The sequence below is a fragment of the Leuciscus leuciscus genome, assembly GCF_965113295.1.
Source record: "Leuciscus leuciscus genome assembly, chromosome: 15".
Classification (NCBI taxonomy): Eukaryota; Metazoa; Chordata; class Actinopteri; order Cypriniformes; family Leuciscidae; genus Leuciscus; species Leuciscus leuciscus.
Genome location: NC_138739.1, coordinates 27,900,161 through 27,914,909, shown reverse-complemented (window position 1 = coordinate 27,914,909; position 14,749 = coordinate 27,900,161). Strand labels below are relative to the sequence as shown.

At 38.2% G+C, this 14,749-nt stretch overlaps 1 protein-coding gene across 4 annotated transcripts in view; it reads left to right on the top strand.

The window, feature by feature from the left end:
- ncanb (neurocan b) overlaps positions 1 to 14,749 on the top strand; it is a 133,086-nt gene that overhangs the window by 93,346 nt on the left and 24,991 nt on the right. For all 4 annotated transcript variants that reach the window (XR_014197885.1, XM_082138812.1, XM_082138811.1 and 1 more), the window contains exon 10: positions 9,285 to 9,398. Coding sequence is in view for 3 of the 4 variants with exons in the window: in XM_082138812.1 (XP_081994938.1) it covers positions 9,285 to 9,398 (114 nt within the window). In the remaining variant the exon portion in view is untranslated. The remainder of the gene's footprint in view (positions 1 to 9,284; positions 9,399 to 14,749) is intronic.

Genomic DNA, 14,749 nt, shown 5'->3' with positions numbered 1-14,749 from the left:
AAACAGATCTGGAGATTAACGAGTTTTTATGAGTTTGGCTCACCAGGCGATCACAGAAGTTGAATACACCTGCTGCTGTCCACAAAGTCCTGGACCACCACATTGCTACAGTTTACAGCAGCTAAAGCCAAGCTCACACTTTCATACCGAAACTCATTGTCCTTTTTCAAGTTGGCAGCAAAAAGCCTCGGATTGCGCTAGTCACATGCAATAAATCAAATGCGAAACAATTTGGCATTGTAAAATTTGCTAGTGTTGGAACGCAATGTTTTTTTTGTTAGTTTTTTTAAGGCTTATACCAATATCTTGGACAGCAGGGTTATTTTATTTACAGTTATTTAAATAATACTTGCAGGACTTTTTTTTTTTTAAACTTGCATTATTATTTTGAAATAAAAAATGCATACCATCTACAACAATAATTTGAAAGCAATTTGAAAGAAAGAAATTGAACTTGAGATTAAAAACTAAAATAATATATAAATAAATATGAATTTGTAAATATAAAATAAAATGTGAAAACAATCTAAAATCTGTAAAAGAAAATCTACTTAAATTCTGTTCTGTAGTCCTATTATGCATTGTTCATGTTTCACAAATAAAAAATAAAGCAAACACTGCAACCAACAGAGCAGACATTTAATCATTTGTTGTTTTTGTTGTTGATGTGTAAAATGAAAAGTACATAATATTTACTAAATCTGAAAAGCCATTTTAAATTTTTATTCCTTTATTTTAAAAACGAAATATAAATAAAATATAACTATTAAAACATATACAAAAACATGATAAAAATAAATCTGTAAAAACATAATTAATATTATACAAATATTTTACTAAATTATTCTAACTTTTTTGGTAGTCCTATTATAGTATCATTTTTCACAACTAGAGAAATTGTTAAAAACAAATGAAAAAGTCAACCACGTAGCCAACAGTGCACTAGGTAATTAGTCAGATTACACTAATTGTACACGTAGTACACAGTGAATGCGAGATTGGGGCGTTCTTTGGGTTTGTCTTTTAATTATTAGACAGGACAGTTAAAAAGACTAATGATAATTGACAGAAAGAATAAAACATCAAAACTAGAAAACACAAAACCGAATGTGCACAGGGCGACAAGCTTCAGTGTTGTAGTGTATGGTTGGCTTAACGCTCTACGGATGAGGGGATGAAATTATGTGTGCTGGCCTCTGATTGGATGCTGATTCAGCAGTGTCAGTCATCGTCCATGTGACCGTCCTCTGCAGTAGGATGGGAACAGAATTTGTAAAGCCTAGTCATTTACTGTACATTTGGGGACAAATTGATTTCCTATGAAGTCAGTGTCTGGGTTTTGGAGCCTCTTATCGCTGTGGCAGCTGGATGGACGTGTTGTCCTGGGAATGAGTTCTGGAAATGAATTATGAGGGGTGCGGGGGCTGGGGGGGTTCCTCTTATCTCTGCTTTACCAGGACCACTATCACGTGAAGGTGCGCCAGTGCTTTGAGCTTTTTACGCCGCTCTGTGTTAGATCACAAATGCTTATCACAGATGTCTGTGCGGAAGAACAGAGATGCTAAAGCTAAAAGATGGCTATACTTCACTGCGAAGTAAATAGTTAGTAACCTTTTTAAGTGTCTCACTAATCTGAGACTAATTTTTTTGGTTTACAAGAAATGCCACAATGTGTGTCTTTTTTGGGTCTATCTATCCATCCATCCATCCATCTGTCTGTCTGTCTGTTCTGTCTATACATCTATCTATCCATCTTTCTGTCTGTCTGTCTATCTATCCGTCTGTCTGTCTATCTATCCATCTATCTGTCTATCTCTCCATCTGTCTGTCTGTCTGTTCTGTCTATACATCTATCTATCCATCTTTCTGTCTGTCTGTCTATCTATCCGTCTGTCTGTCTATCTATCCATCTATCTGTCTATCTCTCCATCTGTCTGTCTGTCTGTTCTGTCTATACGTCTATCTATCTATCTATCCATCTTTCTGTCTATCTCTCCATCTGTCTGTCTATCTGTCTATCTATCCATCTATCTGTCTATCTGTCTATCTATCCATCTTTCTGTCTATCTATCTATCTATCTATCCATCTTTCTGTCTATCTCTCCATCTGTCCATCTTTCTGTCTATCTCTCCATCTGTCTGTCTATCGGTCTATCTATCCATCTATCTGTCTATCTGTTCTGTCTATACATCTATCTATCCATCTATCTGTCTATCTCTCCATCTGTCTGTCTGTCTGTTCTGTCTATACATCCATCTATCCATCTTTCTGTCTGTCTATCTATCCATCTATCTGTCTATCTCTCCATCTGTCTGTCTGTCTATCTATCTCTCTTACTTGAGCATCCTAGCTAGACTGCATTTTAAGGCATTGTAGATCCATTCCGAGTATGAAGGTTGTTCCAAAAAGGAGGGCATCAACTCTGTTGCTTTTTAAGATATCTTGTTTGTTTATTTGTTTATTTACTGTTTAAGGCAGCATTCCATGATTCTTCTGTTTTCAGAAAATGAATCCCAAAATGCATTGCAACAAAATTGACTCTGCTCAAATTTTTCTTTTTTTAGGCCCCGATCACACCTGACGCATTTTTTGCAGTGAGAGGCGCCTTTTTTCAATTGGTTTCCTATGGCCGTGAGCGTTCTGCGCTGTTTATGCGCTTCGCGTTTTTGCAGTTGAAGAAAAAGCAACTCCGAGTGGGAAAAGCGCCTTAAGTCATCGCGTTTTTTTCCACTGTCCAATCGAATGAATGGAGAGGCGGGCCTTCCGTTTTAGGGATGAAAGCTATAGTTGCTTGAACGCCCGGAGAGTGTGATGATGGAGGATAAACTTGTGGTGCTCTCACGGGTTACCAGGAGCTTTACGACTTCACGAACCGTAACTACCACAACGTTAACAGAAAGTAAATAAAGTTAATAAAAGGCTGATTTGACGTTTACTTGACTGACAGGACAGCTGTTTCAGTGGTTGCCTAGCAACATAAAAAACGCAGCGCACTGCTCGTTCTGTGTGATGGGGCAGTGCTGTGTGCCTCGCGTTTTCGAACCTTAAAAACGCGTTAGGTGTGATCGGGGCCTTATCCAGTACCAAGAAGTATCAAAAAATAGTAAACACAAATATTGAGTAGAGATAGTCAAATTAATTGTATTAAAATAGTTTAATTATTTTTTAGCTTTAAGCTTAGCAACATGCTAAAATCAAATTCTATTAGAGTCAATTGAGATGTGTGATTAACATGTGAAAGTCATGTGAATACAGAGCACTCTATTAGTGAGCTGAAGTGAGAAAGTCATGCAAAGTATTCAGTGCTGCAGGAAATGTTGTGCTACACGGCTTCCTTTATCCTATTCTTATGATCCAGAGTTCATCCTTCTGCTGATATCTGATTGATTTTGACAATTTTGAGGAAAGTAAGAGGTGACTTTTTAAGAGGTGTTCGAACACATCTCGCTATTTATATCCCAGTTAGACAGCAACATCTGATCTCACACATTGATTGGATCTTTGTTGGGTTTCAAAGCGTGTATTGAAAATTGCCCACCTAGAGAAATATGGCAAATCTCCTCATTCCCGCGTGATCCCCCAAGCTGTGTGGATTGCATCACAGCCAGGGTTAGAGGGGGTTTACGAAATCCATCCTCAGCTGCATAAGCCCTCAGGCCGTCTAGATTACCTGACTGGGTCGGGGGGATCTTGAGTGCTGCATCTCACTCTATTCCTCTTGCATTTCTCTTTTCGTCACATTGCCCCCCCCCACACACACACACACTCACTCTCTGGTTCTCTGTTTGAAGACAGCTTTGAGTTCAATTTTGACCTCCCCACGCCAGAGAGAGAACAGAGGCGCTGTCAGATCTGAGGAGCAACAGTTTGAAATGTTGTGACACCTCTGCTCATTAGCTTCTGTAACGCTCCCTGAGTTGTTGCACTAGACCTGTCAGCAGTGGTTTGGACACGGCCTGACTCCTAGCTCACTAAGATGCTGCCCCTAGCTGAAACACATGCACTTTACACTCGACCCAAACCACCATAATAAAATCATCTATCCGTCTGTCTGTCTGTCTATCCGTCTATCCGTCTGTCTATCTATCAATCTGTCCATCTGCCTGTGTGTGTGTCTGTCTGTCTGTCTATCTATCCATCTATCTATCTATCTATTTGTGATTTTTCCCCTATATGTTTCAGACCACAGTTGACTATAGCAGACAACATGTTCATATGGTCCTTTTAACCTTATTAAACTTTAATAACAGCAGTAAACCTTTCTCGTATATAGACGTCTACATTTATCTCAAAACTACTTTATCAATAACCGAATGGCTTCTATTGATTGAAGCACACCCATGTGGTTTGCGCAACTACATGTATCAATCTTTTGGCGTGGCAGTCGGTGTCAGTGGTCTGAAATCCTTTAAATGAAGAAATGTCAGAGCTGTATTGATGCAAGTATTGATCCCAGTGGGTGACTATATATCTATCATCCATCCATCTATCCATCCATCCATCCATTCATCCATCTTATTTTAATTTAATATCTAATTTATTCATTTCAAACACTGTGATTCATTAAAATATTTTATTACTTTAAATTTTTTTATTAATTCTGACTAATTTTTATATTTATTTTCATCAAATATTAAAATAAATACTACAATTAAACATAAAAACTGAAAACCCTAGTAAAAATTTAAACAAACAATGCAGAACCTGATGCAAACCCAAAGTTATGATGAAATGAAATGAAACTCGGCTGAAAACATGGCAATTTCCAGGACCCATCATGTTAGCATTATTAGGAGGGTCTCAAGAGACTCTTCTTAGACGCAAATTGACGACTCCTTTTCATCAGTGTTCTGAAAGCAGGGTTTGTTCCCACAGGCATGTTACTGTAGACCTCAGTAATAGCAATTTGAGGAAAAGATTACAAGTGCTTGGCAGTGCTGCATCCTTTTACTCTTATATATTATTGTTTCATTTTTGTTTGCTCATCAACCGCTCCCGTTTGCTGATTATCCCACTCCAAGGGCACACTCCATAAAGCTCTCCACGCTGAAAAAGCCATTCTCGCACCGCCGAAGCAATTACGATGAAAACAATCAACGGAAACAGGACACACGCCTCTCTGAAAGAGTGTAATTTATCTTTCAAATGTTAAAGAGTTATAAAATAATGTCACGGAAAGCTCAGAATTTCAGTGTGCTCATTTTGAAAGTCATCGCTGACGACTGCAGCGATTCTAATCCTTTGAGGAAATGTCAGGGTTGTCTTGTCTTTGTCATACATCTTCAGGGCTCTCCTAAACTTCTCCTTCTCTGGGGAATTGGAGCACTTTGGGAAAAGTTTTCTGACAAGAAGCGGAAGGTCAAAACAGAAAACTTCGGATTATATAAACATTTGATGGGGAAAAGTGCTGATACGTTAAAATAATACTTTTTGGCGAAGCATTTTAGAGTCGTCACCTTCCATGATGTACTTTCGGAGTCTGCACAAACCAGCAGAGCCAACAGTTTAGTGTCTATATACACGGACAAGATGGAAGAAGAGCACTTTGATGGCTTTGAGCAAAGGCTTCGAGGTGCAAACAACCCGAGGACAGAGAGAGGCGCTGAGTCCCAGACGGCTGATGCATAGCAAATCGGCCACCGTCAGATCTGTTTGCATTTTCAATCATTATTATTTGAAGCCAGAAGCACGGCGTGATAAAATATCATCTGAGAGAAGTTGTGGAGAGAGTCCTTGCTTTGTGGTATTGATCTTTCTCTTCTCGGAACGTTATTAGATTCTGATCCCATGAAAAAACGCTGGATGGATCATTTGGCCGTGAAATAGTTGATTGCATTTGAGGTCTCATTTATAAGGGAAGGGTGGACTGTTTACATTTTATTTGGCACGTCATTTACAAATGCCCCAGCAGCCGCTGAAATTGAAAACATAAATCTGGCCAATGCCAAACTAAGCATCTTCCCTCCAGCTCTCGGAAGCTGCGGAAAACACTTGAAAGCCAGTGTCAGAAGGGACAGGGTTGGATGGCTAAGGCTGCCCTCAGCTGTACAATGTTTTTTCGGCACAAAGTACTGGCCCTGTTTGTCTCACGTGGCCTCTTTTCCTGTCCGGTGAGCTCTCAGGACACTTGTTTTACTAAGGCTGTTGCCAAAATACTATTGGTCTCCAGAGGAAGGTAGAGAGACCCAGTCAATATGTATGTCTAACGGGGCCATTCAAGCACAAGGCAGGTAGTGTGTAAATCCCAGTGGCTCATTTGATGTTTACTCAGTTTACTGAGCACCATTTTTAGTTCATTTCAGACGTGAGTGGTTTTCTTCGACCAGTTTGATCCATTCCATTCCATTCATTCCATAGCTTTTATTCTAGCTTCATGCATTCCTTTTTCATAAACACTTGAATGTGTGTAAGTTTCATTAAAAAAGCTATATTTTTAACAAAAAGCGGAGAAAATCTCGTTATTGTCAAATACTACTTTTGGATCGGATTCAGAACGATGATCAAAACACAGATGGAGTAGATCGAGGCCATCAACACCCCCAAAGCTTCACAGTCCTATACCTCGTCCTGGGTCGACATTTCATTCTGTAACATTAGGCAGTTTTGATTTATATGCTTGGTTTAATGTTTGATTATCATGTTATTTTACATATGCATATGATTACGTATGCTATCGCATGTTTCTGCGTCTTCTTCGTCTGTGTTTTGATCAGGAGATTCTGTACACTTTCAGAAGATGCCTAATAGCACCCCCTACCGTATAACCAGCCCGATATCATCCCAAGGCGTCATATACTGACGCTTTTGACATTTCGTCTACATCCAACGCTCATGGCACCCTTTAGCGTCAATATGAGACGCAGATAGATATGGGCCAGAAGGCGCCTCCTAGCGGTCTTACCCTAACCCTACCCCAGACCTAAACCTACCCATAACCGAACAAAGCTCTGTGAGTGTCATATTGACGCTAAAGGGTGCCATGTGCGTTGGATGTAGACGAAATGTCAAAAGCGTCAGTAAATGACGCCCTAGGATGAGAATGCGTTGGTATAACAGTGAAAACACGGAAAGATGGAAATTTCCACCAATGGCGGGGAAAGAGTTAATTAAATCTGTTAAACCACAAAAAATTGTATTTGATTTAAATGTAATGTTCTCATTTAAATATTTGCAAAATATGCTTTTCACAGGCCTTTTAAAATACATCATTAAATATATATACAGTAAATTAAGTTAGATACAAATACTGAACAAAAAAAAGTTAACATTTTCATTCTCGAACTGGAACACAGCAACAGTTCGTGACAGTCTGACATGACAAAATAAATAACTTTAGTAAGTGAGAGCGCTCTGATTGATTCTTAAGTGTGTTTGATTCACTGAAAAGAACTGCTCTTAAGAATCAGTCATTCATGACTAAAACTACACTCGTCGCACTGTGGGTTTTTGATTCATTGAAACGAACTGGTTCATAAGAGTCATTTGTTTGGGGATTGAATTACACTGTTCTTGCTCTTTATTTTTGATTCACTGAAAAGAACAGCTCATAAGAATCTTTCATTCAGGAATCAGAATTAACTTTTCGTGCTGTATGTTTGTATTTAACTGTTCATGGGAATTGAATTACACTGGTCATACTGGGTTTTTGTGTATGTGCGGTTTTATTTTGTTTGTTTGTTTTCTAGAAGGAACCACCCAAAAGAATCATTAATTTGATCAGTCTACACTGTTCACACTGTACATTTTTGAGTATCTGAAAATAAGTATCTGCTCATAAAAAGATTATAGTTGGCTCCTGCATTGTACTGTAGAAGCGTACAGTGTTTGGATGTATTAATGAGAGAAGCATGACTCTGTTACCCACACTCTGTAATCCTGGGATTGGACGTCTAGACATACTTGAAATCAGCTGACCCTTTGACTCTATGATAGCGCTACCACTGTGACGCTTTGATACAGCGGAGCTCCGCTTTCATCCCAGCATGTTTCTTCTGCCTCTAAAACCTCATTAATCCAGCTATGGATGTTTTATACTCCAGGCAAAGTGGAGATGATCCAGCCGCCCTCTGCCTTTGCCCTCTCTGGAGCCCAAGAGATGCACTCAGATGGTTTGTAGGCTAGAGGCTCTCGTTTGCCAGCTGTGTCTTAATTGATTTTGCCCTCAAGCTCAGGATGAGCATAAGAAATGGTTGCAGGCAGGTGGACTGTTGGATTTAGAGTATGTGTTGTCCATGTCTGCATGCACCCCACTGACCCGGGTCTAATTTTAAATGAGCATATATGTTTTTATGTGTGTGTAAATACAAGGACGAGAGTTCGAGAAGCATTGGAAATTTTGTTTCAAAGTTCAAGAATGTTAAACTTTCTATATTTAGCAGTAGGCCTACCTGTTCTGCTGTCTTCGATTTTGTTTTAAATTTAAAAGTAATGCGTTAGTGTTTTAAAAATATTTTAGATACAGCACAGGGCATTTGGCTCACTACATTAGGGGCACCAAAAGCAATTTAGGTTACACAAGAAGATCCTCAACAGATTGCGTCCCGAAGATTTCTAATAAAAAGCTCATATCCAAATCATTATGTATTTTGCGCACTGCTTATTTACAGTTAACTTTTATAGTGCATTAACTTGCCAAACGAGATTACAAAATGTCAAGTTTACCATTACAGCTGTCATGCTGAGATATCTGGAAATGTGCCAGTGACGTTTATGCAAATGTGCTTTGTATGGTGTACTTGAAATTGATTTGAGGTAAATTAGTGGAAATAGCACATATGTGTCTCTAGATTGAAAACCATAATATATGTAAATATGTGCTTAATCTGGTTTCCAAACATTTGATTAAAATATGATATGAGAGAAACAACATAATCATAGATGTATGTTCAGTTCTTGAAGTAAGATTAGCAAGCCACAGCAAATACATTTTCAGCAGAGCCGGCCAATTATTTCCCCCCTGCGTACACAAAGATTTGATATTCCCCGCTGGTCTGCTCTCGTTTGAATTCTTTTTTCACAAAGTGTTTGTAAAAACGGTCTAGCTCATTATTATAGCGATTTCAGTCAACGTGTTGTACAAGTTCATTGCTGAAACGCCAGCAAGACATTTTACCTCAGTAATTGGAAATATAGCAAATGTTAGGACATGTAAGTTTGAAAATAGAAAAATACAGAATCGCAACTTTCTAGTTTCCTATTTTATAGCACCTGCGGTACTTTCTCAGCTCTAATGAAAAGGTTGTTTCAGAATTTTTATAATCTCTGTCTCTATTTGTTCTCACAGATATTGATGATTGTCAGTCCAATCCATGTCAGAATGGAGGCACCTGCATTGACGAGATCAACTCTTTTGTATGCCTGTGTCTGCCCAGCTATGGTGGAGCCACTTGTGAGAAAGGTAATCAAATAACACACATGCACACTTACATGATCTGGTATAAACAGCATCCTTTAAAACAATTCCTAGATTGATTCAAAAGTGTTTTTAAATGGACAAGAAATTATATGTACCCAGAGGAAAAATCTACTGCTCATTAGTTGCTTTTTCCTAAGCTCAGGAGACTTAGTTGGGATCCTAATATATCACTCATTGTTGTATCACATAGCATTTCAAATGTTTCTCCTACAATTTCTTAGGAGATATCAAAATAGACTCAAATGAGACATGAGAAATATTTGACACCATAGAACATTTTGTGTGTCAGCAATTAAGCAATCCTGCATTACTTGACTCTTAATATAGGCTTAAACTCTGAATGTATGGATTGTTTTTTACTTTGGTGCATTTGAAGTTCTTGACTTGGTGCACAATTTGTAAAGTTGTTGACGTCTCTTCTGAACTTTAAAAGAGACAAACGTGAGAGCTTCTCTAGCTGAGAAAAATCTGAGCCTATGTATGATGTTGTTGAGATCTTGTCTGAAGCTTTGGAGGAGACAAATATGAAACCACAGAGGTCTTTTTGTTTACATAATATGTGTAATATGTGTGTATGTACATATATTATTATATTTATATATATATATATATATATATTGTGTGTATATATGTGTGTGTGTGTGTGTGTGTGTGTGTGTGTGTGTGTGTACAGTATACGCACCCACAGTATACACACAGACACATATAATATATATAATATATTAGCAAATACTTTTATGTTAGATGAGATTTATCGTGATTAATTGATTTGACAGCAATAATTATATTATATTAGTGTCATTTATATACTATTATAGTATATATTATTTTTATGAGTCTTTTCAAATTTTTAGTTTTCATTTTAATTTTAGTTTGTTTTACTGAGTTTGTTTTTATGTGCTTTTTTCATTTTTATAAGCTTTTCTTAAAAATATGTTTATTTAGCTTTAATTAAATTTAATTCGGTTTTAGTAAGCTAATTTTCAACTCCAACTTGTTTTTATTTCAGTTCGTTGTCAGGGCAACATTGACGGGTTTTTTTACGTTTGAGTTTGTGATCTAGTTTTTATATTTTATTCTTGAATAAATTTTTAGTTAACAATAACCGCACTGATATTATATTAAGAGAGTAAATAAATAATTTATATACAAAAATATTTATCTGCAGAATGTCACAAGTGACCATTCAAAATCAAGTAATATATTTATATGGTGAGATATGAAATGATACATGAATATAGTGACAAAAAATAATGCAGCTTCAGATATGAGCCTTCACACAGACAGCAATAGGTACGGATAGCCCAGGTGAGTCCTGTCGACCTAAACAAGCTGCAGTGCACCTGTACTGAGACGCAGCAAATGTGTGTAATCCACAGCAAATGTGTGTAATCCAAAGCAATGTCAGACCTCCCGCCTAAATGTGTTTGCTGTACCATCCAACCAAACATTACAACCAAACGTTCAGCTGCAAAGCAATGAAGCATGGGCGATCAATCCTGTCCCAGCCATGAGAGAGAGTAAGTGAGACAGAGAGGGACACGGGAGTGAGAAAATAGAGGAAGCAGTAGGAGAGAGGCAGTCAGACTTGCGATCGCTCTGGTGGAGCGAAACGCACCTTCACCCAAATCCTCCCCTCCAAATGCAGACCCCCGGAGAGAGTGGGGGGAAGCCCTCCCATCATACACACACTTTATGTCTTGTAAAGTGGGCTGGAGAAGTGGGAGCAGTGGACTGGAACGGGCTCATGGCTGCATTCTGGTGATGAGAGAATGTTCATTTTGGTTGAACTATTCCTTTTAACATCTGGGAATACTTTCAGTGTGTAATATTTCATTTTTAGTGCTTAATTGTGCTTCAAGTGCTTAATTCAATTTTCGATTTTGATTGGACAAAGCATGTGGCAAAAGATTGCAGAGTGCAACAGTCAGGTTCTGAAAGTAAAAATCAATTTCAATTTCTCTAGAAGAACTGACTTTTAATGATCTTCTAATAAAAACTTAATCTGTTCTTTTTGCAGAAACTTTACTTTAAATGTGAAGCTACTTTACATTTGTATTTATATCTGCAATAACTTAAATTGTTTTTATACTTATAATCAATCTTTAAATCAATAGTTTTATGTTTTGACAGTTTTTAATTCAGTTATATCATTTGCAGTGCTTCATGGGAAGTACTTATTTTTGCTTCCGGAAGTAAAAATCCCAATAATCTTCTCCAGAAAAACTGATTTGAAATTATAGTTTAACAATCTTCAAATGACAACTTAAAGAAAAAAAACTGTTATTCTTCTATTTATATCTGAATATTGTACAATACATTAAAATATATTGTTTTATGTGTATAATCAACAAATTTATATAAATAGTTTTATATTTTGACAGTTTTAAATTTGATTACATCGTTGCAGTGCCTCATGGAAAATACTTTTTGCTTCAAATCAAAGTTTGTAATCTTTTGATTCATTTGGTTTGGAGAGCTACTTGGTTTGGCTCAAATGAAAGGGAAATGTGGTGGAGAACGCGGGCAGATACTAATATATATATACGGTATATGGGTTGTTTATTTAGCTCTTAATGTATATATGTATGACATATATATATGACACTCACCACACAGCATATCAGGGTTGCATCACCGCCTTGACATGATTTCTGTTAAACATAAATTCCTCACCTGGAATAGCATTTTTAAATGACATCTCGAGAGGACCAATATGGATGTTTTTGTGCGAGAACAGTGGTTAATGTACAATCACACATACCTCTTCAATAAGAATGATCAAAGAGGAGCTGAAGCCCGTGTCAGGTTAATTTGTTTGCTCGCCCAGTCTCTGGTGTAATGTGATTCAAAGACTGTCTGTTCTCATCACAACCACATCAGTCCTTTGAAGCTCACCTGCTTCCAACAGAAACCTCCAGTTTCCATGGCGACCACTACCGATGTCAATACACCTACAACACCACCAAACCGGCAGGTTCAAAGGCCAGCTGTTCGATACACGGTGTAGTTTGTGTATCAACAGACCCACTGAGCCAATTAATATATTATGCTAATTGCAACTCTTCCGGATGCTCGAATTGAGGTAAAAGCATTTTTGAATGCATTAAAACATTGCATTAAAACATTAATAGCATTTCACAGAGATCCCTAATGTATTTTTTTAGGGGGGGGGTCTTTAACTCCATTGTCTTTAACGCCATTAAATTTCCATGAATCATTCACTCTGAAGAAATGTAGCTTTTAGCTCCTGTAATTTTGACTCGAACGCTTCCCTGCCATTTACTCCCTCTAAATCTACTCTTGTCAAATCTTGAGGAGTACATGTACCTGGCAATTTCTGCGCAATTGGCTTTCTTAAACTCAAGAAAATCGGACAAAAAGAACTGCATAAACATGCATGGCATGCTACAAACTTCCTTTTTTCTTTGTGTGAAGCGAATAAAAAGTTGATTAGCATGTGACATGCTTAATTAATCCCAGTGCTGCAGAATGCACTTCAAAACATATTTCATGCCACTTACGCATGCAGTTGTTCAGTTCTCTTCTTAAATCCCAATCCGTAACGTAAATATTTGTTCAGAGAGAACAGAAAGTGCCTTTGGATAAAGGTGCGCAATCCCGAGTGAGAATGAAGGGACATTAAAGCCGCCCGTGGCTTGCCGAATCACATTTGAAACCAATGCTTTCCATGCAGGGAACCGCCTGCGAAGACTTCCAAACCCCACGCACACAATTTCTGCATATATCTCTCCCTTCCAGCTCATAATTTAGTGAGTGCAAGCAATTCCCACCAGATCTGCCTGACTGTGAAGTATTTGTTAAGTCAAATGTGTGGGGAAGATTTATGATCTGGAGTCATGCCTGATGCTTATTAACTTAGATCCACCACAAAATCAGTTTGTCCTCGGCCTAGTGTGATGACATAAAGATCCCAGCCAGTTTTGTTGTCCTTTTCACACAGCCTTACTATTAATTACAGGGGTTGGACAATGAAACTGAGGGGCCGTTTACACAACATCGTTTTCAACTGAAAATGGAACGGCGTTTTGGCCGTTCATTTACACGACAACAGCGTTTTGGGGGACTGGAAACTCAAACATTTGAAAACGGGTATCAAAGTGCAAGTTTTTTTAAAACGATACTATTATTATCTCATGTAAACAACAAAAACTTGAGTTTGTAAAAACGGTGACGTCATGCGCATACGTATTACGTATTCAGTCTATAGGCGCGTAATGTTTCTTTACAAAGTGAAATCGCCATCTACTGGCCAGGTATGAATAATATAGCATTTTTTGTGGTTTTCAATGTGAACAGGGACGCTTTGACAACATTGCAGTCTGTACGTGAAAAACGCAAATGAAAAACTTTTTGGGTTTTTAGTACATCCGTGTCATGTAAAAGTACGCTGGAACACTGGCCAGTTTAGTGTTGGAGGTTTCAAGCTTATATACTGTATATGTGGAAAAGCAGATTGTGAAGGTTGAATTGGCAGAGCAATGGCACAGCTGTTCATGAATTATTGCAATCCACACAACATAATGGGAGAAATAGAAGAGTTCAAAAGAGGACAAACTGTTGGTGCGCATCTCACTGGCTCATTTGTGACCAGGACAGCAAGTCTTTGTGGTGTATTGAGAGCTATGATATCCAGAGTAATGTCAGCATACCACCACGTAGGACAAACCACATTCAACAAGCGTAACTGTCGACGCAAAAGGAAGCTGTCTGAAAGAGATGTCCAGGTGCTAACCCAGATTATATCGAAAAACATAACCACAGCTTCCCAACTCACTGCAGAATTAGATGTGCACCTCGACTCTCCTGTTTCAACCAAAACTGTTCGTCTGGAGCTCCACAAGGTCAATATTCATGGGCGGGCTGTTATAGCCCAACCTTTGGTCACTCGTGCCAATGCCAAATGTTGGTTTCATTGGTGCCAGCAGTGCAAATCTTGGGCTGTGGACAATGTAAAACATGTATTGTTCTCTGATGAGTCCACATTCACTGTCTTTTCCACATCCCAATGAGGCTTAACACCCAAACTGTTGCTGCCCAGAGTGAAGCACGCAGTGAATTGTTAATGGTTTGGCCTGCGATTTCATGACAGTCCCTACTGTGCTTGATCGGCGCATCACTGCCAAGACCTACCGAACCATCTCTGAACCATTCTGGAGGACCATGTGCACCTAATGATTCAAACATTGTACCCTAAAGCGAGTGCTATCAGCATGATAATGCACCAATACACACAGCAAGACTTGTGACAGAATGCTTTGATGAACATGAAAGTGAAGTCCAATGGCCTGTACAATCAACAGATCTAAATA